General features: G+C 38.0%; 2 protein-coding genes across 2 annotated transcripts; one reads left to right on the top strand and one right to left on the bottom strand.

Annotated features, from left to right (window-relative positions):
• Positions 1 to 877: 877 nt before the first annotated feature.
• LOC129302691 (probable receptor-like protein kinase At5g18500) lies at positions 878 to 2904 on the top strand. The gene is made up of 7 exons (XM_054941592.1): positions 878 to 893; positions 985 to 1092; positions 1187 to 1300; positions 1689 to 1910; positions 2008 to 2123; positions 2312 to 2572; positions 2658 to 2904. The coding sequence occupies exons 1-7, from the start codon at positions 878 to 880 to the stop codon at positions 2892 to 2894; spliced, it is 1074 nt and encodes a 357-aa protein (XP_054797567.1). The 3' UTR covers positions 2895 to 2904.
• A 166-nt stretch (positions 2905 to 3070) lies between these two features.
• Positions 3071 to 6799, bottom strand: LOC129309293 (benzaldehyde dehydrogenase, mitochondrial-like). Its single transcript, XM_054950812.1, has 11 exons — positions 6350 to 6799; positions 6019 to 6153; positions 5784 to 5926; positions 5486 to 5639; positions 5166 to 5395; positions 4775 to 4864; positions 4282 to 4455; positions 4033 to 4170; positions 3755 to 3892; positions 3602 to 3663; positions 3071 to 3491 (listed from the first exon to the last, which is right to left on the bottom strand). The coding sequence occupies exons 1-11, from the start codon at positions 6414 to 6416 to the stop codon at positions 3218 to 3220; spliced, it is 1605 nt and encodes a 534-aa protein (XP_054806787.1). The 5' UTR covers positions 6417 to 6799; the 3' UTR covers positions 3071 to 3217.
• Positions 6800 to 7592: the final 793 nt, after the last annotated feature.

A 7592-nucleotide genomic window follows, 5' to 3' on the forward strand; every position in this document is an offset into this window, starting at 1 on the left:
TTGTTCGGATATAAAAATCAAAGCTTTCACAAATGTCTTTGACAAGGAGGGACTGCTTTTCTGTGTCCAGTCATCATCTCTAAACAATACATAAGAGGGGTTTGCATTGGCCAGCAACAAGACCTATTTTACAAAAAGAAGGAAACAAGATGTGGCGATGCATTGCCTGTCCTTTTTCGTTCCCTTCCGGACGATGCTCCCTAGTCTCTGAAATTCTTATCAAATATCAACCTTCAGTACACACGCGCACGCACAAAAAGGAAAAAGGTTGGAACATATTCCCGTTATGTGCTTTTCCAAATGCCTGTAGAGTATATAAACAAGTCCAAGTTCTCATAATAAGAGAGAATGTCCCACTCTCCCTTTTTTCCGTTCTTCTGACTTCTCTTCACTCACTCTGCATACATACACAAAGTAGTCAGTACATGCAAACAAAGAGAAAGGAAGGAACGTTCAACCTGTTCCTTCTATGCTGAGCAAATGCCCTTGTCCTCGTTTCATGCACTGGTCCATCTCTATTAAACATTCTAGTCACTTATTGAGGGATAGCGAGTGGATGTTCCAACCTGTCTGTCGATGATATTGGGAATAGATTAAGGAAACGAATTTTCAAGTTTGGGTGGAAACTGTCTACTTCAGATCTATCACTAACATCTCTTATAAGCAGCAGGACTGAAAATGACTTGGATGTCCTTGTCCTTGAGATATGCCTTGGGGGAACTAACTTAAATGGAGGTAACTAGTATTTTAGCATTGTAGATTTTACTAATATCAGCTTTGAATTGTTTTGTATGTATTATTATGAGTTACTCTAGATCATCTGTGATCAATCTTCTTTTCCCAAGCAGAAAACTAGGCATCAGAAAGCAGTCAGAGGATGAGCAGCAAGAGAGGTGCTTAATTGTCTTGTATCAGAGTTTCAAATATGTAGATTACTGTGTGCTCTCTCATTTCCTTACCATCAACACATTCTTGTGATTTCAGATACATGGCTTCTTACTGGAGTTATTGTAGCAATTGCATTGATAATGATTATTATTGCATCCATCTTGATTCGTAAACTTCTCAAATCAACCCACCCTAAGAATAAAGGTATGACCTAAACTATACCACGCCTAGATTGATAGTATTATAGCATAGGTGAAGCTTATTATCCTTATGTGGTTTACCTTGTAATCCATAGCAGCATTGGGGGAAGTTCTGTTGAAGAAAAATGCTTGTCCAAGAGTTCCTCTCAAAGAAGTGCACTCTGCCACAAACCATCTGAATGAAATGAACGTCATTGGTGAAGGAACATTTGGTACTAATTTCTTTTTCCCCTTCTTTCTTGAAAAATGATGATTGTATATATATATTTTTTAGTTTTTCTTGTATATAGCGGTGAGGTTTTGGCTCAATGAATTAAAAAAATAGGTCTGGAAAAGATTACCTAAATTGCTGTGAAATTGATAAATAGGTACAATATATAACATATAATTTCTTAACATTACTTGAACTACCTGTCTGTATTTTCATTCTTGTCAATGCCGATAGGTTAAGATAATGTTGTAAGATAAGACTTCTAAACTTCAAATCTTGGTCATTTCTCTTCTACAGTTGGAACATATCTTGATATTTAATTTTTACTTGTCAAAGTCTAATCTAATCTCTGCTTAAAAAACCATCTGGTTTCTGATTTTTGATATTAGGGAAGGTTTATGGAGGCGCGATGACAAATAATCAACCTGTTGCAATAAAGCACATCATCAATGATGATGAAAGCATGGAGACTTTTGTCAGAGAAATTACAAACTTATCACACGTTAGACATCCAAATCTCGTCGCTTTGTTGGGTTGCTGTGTTGAGGGAGATGAATGTTTCCTTGTCTATGAACTGTGCCCTAACGGGAGTCTTTCAGAGTGGCTGTTTGGTAATATTAATTTTTCACCTTATCTAGCATGAATTCTTAAATCAATAATCCAATTCAACTTTGAACTGTTAAAGACTTGACAAATTGTGCTCATCAGGCACGAACAAGGTTCTGTCTTGGATACAGAGGCTTAATATTGCAATTGATACTGCAAAAGGCCTTTGGTTCCTTCATACATATCCACAAGGCTGCATCGTTCACCGTGATGTCAAGGTCATTCCCTTAAATCTAAACACCATCTCGTAAATTTTTACTCCTACTCTATTACCATTAGAGATGACTAAAACTTGTTTCTACTTTTTTCTAGCTATAACTCGTGAGGATTCCACAAACCTATGACTGAAACGTCCAATAACTGTTGAATGATGGTAAGGTTTTGACAGAACGTTTGTCTGATGCAGCCAACAAACATTCTCCTGGGGCCGAAGTTTGAAGCAAAGCTATCAGATTTTGGACTCTCTAAAGTTTTAGAGGTGGGTGAAACATATGTTAGCTCAGAAGTGAGAGGAACTTTTGGGTATGTTGATCCTGAGTACCAAAGTAACCGCCACGTAAATTCATCTGGCGATGTCTACAGCTTCGGCGTGGTACTTCTGCAGATCCTCTCTGGGAAGAAGGCTATAAATTTGAAACTCAAGAAACCCATGACTCTGGATAAAATGGTGAGAACCTACATGTCTTTGATTTTCAATTCGATCTCATGCATCACTTATTTATTTCGATTGATAAAACTCTAGCCTTTCTCAGGCAAAAGCTCTCACAAGGGGTGGCAGCATGACAGAATTTGTTGATCCTAAACTTCAAGGAAAGTACTCAGAAGAAGCATTTGATTTTACCCTTCATCTTGCTCTATCATGCACAGCCCTTAACCAACAACGTCCGTCCATGGAGCAGGTTGTCACAAGATTGGAAGAGGCCCTACTAATTTCAATGGAGAAAGTCTCTGCAACAGACATTTCAGTGGACAATCCTTCAATTCTATGATGCAGTAATTATTACGATCCCTTGTATAACAAGAGATAATTTTTTTTTTTTAATCTTGAAAAAGCATTCAGTTTTATAAGTATTCATGAATGGATTGAAGTTTTTCTTTGATTATCATTCAGAAAGCTTGCCAGACATGCTTTAAAATGACCCTCAGATAAAAGAAGAAAGTATAATAAGGTGAATGGAGAAAACTTTCTTAAACCACTTCGAATGAGATACTATAGTACCATTTTCTTCATTGTTCATTCATAATCTCACTCGTAGATCAGGTTCCTCTGCTGACAGGACATTATGAACATAGACGCTAAGTTATTGGAAAACTACAACCAAGCTGGATTTTTCAAAGAAGTAACAGCAGCCTTGATTTGCAGGTAGTTGCTAAGGCTATAGATTCCCCTTACTCTGCCTTGACCACTCATCTTATACCCACCAAAAGGTATTGCTGCATCAAATACATCGTAGCAGTTTATCCATACTGTTCCAACTCGCAATGCGCGCATCAAAGTGTTGGCAGTGTCCAAATTCTGAGTAAAAACTCCAGCGGCCAGCCCATAGGATGTTGCATTTGCTCTTCTTATCACCTCCTCAAGATCCCTATAATTTATTTCAAAAAACTAAATGAAGGAGGTCCGAGAGTAGAAAGTTACTGAAGAATATAAAATTATGATTTCGTAAGGATTAGTGGCCGATGATTTAGAGCTTACTTGAATTTCAATATAGTCTGCACTGGTCCGAAAATCTCATCTTTTGCTATCAACATGTTATCCTGTCAATATCATTTTAGTTATGTACTTCAGTTTTGAGATTTATCTTTCTACTTGAACATAAATAGAACTACATATTGGAATATCAGGTACCTGGACATCTGAGAAAACAGTAGGTTGGATATAGTAACCTTTTGAGCCAATTCTTTGACCGCCAGATTCAAGAGTAGCTCCACTGTCAATGCCTGATTTTATGTACTTGAGGATCTTCTCGAATTGTGTTGAATCAATCTAGAACATAAAAGCAATAAATGGCATCACCGTCTTAAGAGTCATTAATTGGCATTTGAAGTAATACAATGCCTGCAGTGACCTATACATCAGTCTAAAGAAGGACTTAATTGTGATTGAGGGAAGAAAATAAGAGATACCTGTGGACCTTGCTCAACCCCACTTTTAAAGGGATCTCCAACAATACGTTTGAGGGCACGGGCTTTTGCTTTTTCTACAAACTCATCATAAATGCTTTCGTGTACAAATGTACGAGAACCGGCACAACAACATTGACCCTGTGGACACAAATGAAAGAACCACTTGAATCATATTGCCACACTTGGTGAAACACTACTTGAGAATGTTTGATTTTGTACACTGAATACTATGAAATAGGATCTTCAAACCTGATTGAAGAATAAAGCAGCATGTGCACTCTCAACAGCCTCATCAACATTAGCATCCTTGCACACAATGAAGGGAGACTTTCCACCCAGCTCCAGGGTCACTGGCTTCAGATTACTTTGTGCAGACAGTCCCAATACAATCTTCCCGGTGCCACTGGATCCTGTGAAAGCAAGCTGCCAAAATTTAAGCAATTTTTAGTTGCTTAATTAAGTAACAAGTAGACGAAACATGGACATAAATGAGGCACTTTGTGCTAGTGTGTATAAGCATTGACTGTATATCAACAGTCTCAAAGCGCAGCTAAGTCTATGAAAAAGCAATCGGAAACATAGATCAGAGGACTTGAAAAGGAGTTATTCATGAAAATGAAAACATGTTTTGGCATGCCCTAAATTTCGTCCATTACTATTAAAAAAAAAATCCGTTTCTATCAGCTAAAATGCATAAATTTCTTTCCAAATACGGGAACAAAATTTAAATTATTTGAAGTACCTTGTCAACACCCATGTGACTACATAGAGCTGCACCAGCAGTGGGCCCATAGCCAGAGATAATATTTAGAACACCAGGAGGAAGGCCAGCCTGTAGCCTCAAATACATCATTGAGGGATAATCACAAATATGAAGAAACTAAATCGATTTGTTCCTTTTCTTTTTTTTTTTGCCATTGAACTTTGATATCATAAGCATTGTCACCAAACAAATCTGTGTAGATATCATTATATGGTATTTAGGCACAAGCAAGTCCAAGTACAATGAAAATACTGAAGATCTGATAGCACATTTCTTTGCACAAAGAAAGAACTTTTATTCCAGTTAAGTTCATTTAGACATAAATTACCTCATGAAATAGCTCTGAGACATAAAGGGCAGAGAGAGTTACCTCATGAAATAGCTTTGAGACAAAAAGGGCAGAGAGAGGTGTCTGCTCTGCAGTTTTGAGAACAACTGTATTACCACAAGCTAAAGCAGGCCCAACCTTCCATGAATATATAAGAAGAGGGAAATTCCAAGGAATAATTTGGCCTGCCACCCCAATCGGCTCATGCAAGGTTTGGACATGGTGGGGTCCATCAGATGGGACTGTGAGACCGTGAATTTTATCTGCCCAACCTGGAGAAAACACAAAGCATCCCAAAGAATGTCAACCTATCATGCAACACTATACAATGGCATGAAGCAGGACCGCAAAGATCATCCTACCAGCATAATATCGAAATATACGTGTCACCATAGGTACTTCAACATTTGCAGCCTGTTCATAAGGCTTTCCGCTATTCCATGTTTCAAGTGTTGCTACTTCGTCATTGTGCTTTTCCAGCAAGTCAGCAAAACGCAGAATTATGCATGATCTTTCCTGGGTAAGACCATAATTTTGGCTCAAATTCTTGTCTATGAATGAACTTGAACTCGTGAAGCATTAGAACGTTGTCTACACATGTATCCTTTGAAATTTATGGAAGACAAATGGGGCAAAAAAATAGATTAAAAAGTATCATACATAAGCAGTCATCCTTGGCCATGGTCCCTCATCAAATGCCCTCCTGGCAGCAGAGACAGCACGATCCACATCTTCACTGTCACCTTCAGCAACATTTGCAATCGTATCTCCTGTCCTAGGATCGAAGGTTGGGAAAGTTTTTCCTAAAAGTGGATATGTTTATTTTTCAGCTTTATTGTATATTACAATCTCTTTAACTTGTAAGTAATTATGCTTATGAAGGCAAGAAATTAACCGGAAGCAGCATCAACGAATTGTCCATCAATGAGAAGCTGAGTGTGATCTACTTGAACAGGTGGGGTAATAGGCTCCTCGGCAGCAGCTGATTCGTAAGTCCTGCTGATACCTCTGGCCCAACAACGATGTAAACCTGAAGATATAATCATCCAATCGTTCAGATAATGAAATGATACATGCCAAAAGATATACAACACTTCATTTTATTGTTTTCCCCATTTCTTTCAGTTTCATCTTCATGATAATCTCTCGCACAGAACCAAGAAACTTAATAACCTAACCCCGCATCCATAAAGGACATGAGGAAGAAAGTGAGGTAGTAATATTACCCAAACAACGTCTGGAAGCAGAGGCAGAACAAGAGGAAGCGATAGAACGCAGAATGCGAGCAGCCATGACCTGCTTCAACCTATGGGACCTTAGATAATAATATCTGGCTTGGCTATGTCCCTACTTTCTTCGCTCCTTCACTATCTGAAAGTCTTGAAGACATTTACATAAAACGCTCCATCTTGTGAATTCTCAATTCTCACCAATCAACACCACCACCTATCAGTGTTGAAGCATTATATCTTTCAAGCAGTGCATCTTAAGCACAGTGCCAGCGCGGAAAGGCCGACGTCCAAATGATGCTAGGTCCTTATCATTATGACGGGACTCATGCATCAACTCATCTTGTAGCATCACAATACCATGTCACCTTGTAGCTCGTTGCGACACTTGTGACCCACCGAAAGTGTAGAAAGAGTCGTGTGATTGTCCGAATTCAATAATGGCCGCCACAACAGGGAAATAGAGGGTGCTCATTCATTTGTTCCACACGACGAGCACATTGGGGTGAAATCAAGGAAGGTAACTCTTTGCCAAATTTAACAAATAATTCAAATGAATTTTGTCATATATAAACTAAAAATCAAGTACACAATTATATGGTCTAAATTCAGTGTGGAAATTTTAAATTTTAAATTTATCCAGGCAAGAAATAAAATGGAATCTAGATTGTTGAAAATTAATTGGAAAGTGATTATCTTGAATCGATGCTTACGAAGAAAATGACAAATCCCAGTTGGCCCTCTTGCTTGCTGAGTCTGATTGATTTGAATGCTCACTTACCAGTCCTATGGATCACGTGAAAACGACTCTCAGCTATAGCTACTTTCAGAGTTGCTCTTCAATTTGCAGGTCCCCTTTTTTCCCCTTTATATATTCTTGATAATATAAACAAATGCAATCCAGTGCAGAGAAAGTTGCAAACTACATTAGCGTAAAGAAACAAAGCGAGCAAAAACAGTTACATCCAGCAATGTTGTTTCCCCATCCCATCCACTGTTGTTGTTGAAGTATACTGACATTGGCCTAAAGGTGCAAGTCCTTTTTTAAAGTGGGAGGGATTGTCGCGTCTTTATATGTATATATATAATTCAAATGTCCTCCTCATGCTCGAAGTCATAAGATTGTGAAGTGCGGCTGGAAGTATCTCAAAATTTTGACGAAGGTCTTTCTAAATACTTTATATTACTTTATATATTAAAAGTATTTACTTATTTTACTTTTATACAATATATTGATATT

Source organism: Prosopis cineraria, unplaced genomic scaffold (assembly GCF_029017545.1).
Source record: "Prosopis cineraria cultivar Desert tree isolate PC_DT_omini unplaced genomic scaffold, ASM2901754v1 PC1, whole genome shotgun sequence".
Lineage (NCBI taxonomy): Eukaryota > Viridiplantae > Streptophyta > Magnoliopsida > Fabales > Fabaceae > Prosopis > Prosopis cineraria.

Bases quoted from the DNA above. Each gene is read 5' to 3' on its own strand.
- LOC129302691 (XM_054941592.1), top strand. The intron at 1,093-1,186 runs GTATGACCTAAA...AATCCATAGCAG, and splicing joins AACCCACCCTAAGAATAAAG to CATTGGGGGAAGTTCTGTTG. The intron at 1,301-1,688 runs GTACTAATTTCT...TTTTGATATTAG, and splicing joins CATTGGTGAAGGAACATTTG to GGAAGGTTTATGGAGGCGCG.
- LOC129309293 (XM_054950812.1), bottom strand. From the start codon at position 6,416: ATGGCTGCTCGCATTCTGCGTTCTATCGCTTCCTCTTGTTCTGCCTCT. The intron at 4,171-4,281 runs GTTTGAAGATCC...TTGTGTCCACAG, and splicing joins CTGCTTTATTCTTCAATCAG to GGTCAATGTTGTTGTGCCGG. The intron at 3,492-3,601 runs GTAAGCTCTAAA...AATAAATTATAG, and splicing joins CAGACTATATTGAAATTCAA to GGATCTTGAGGAGGTGATAA.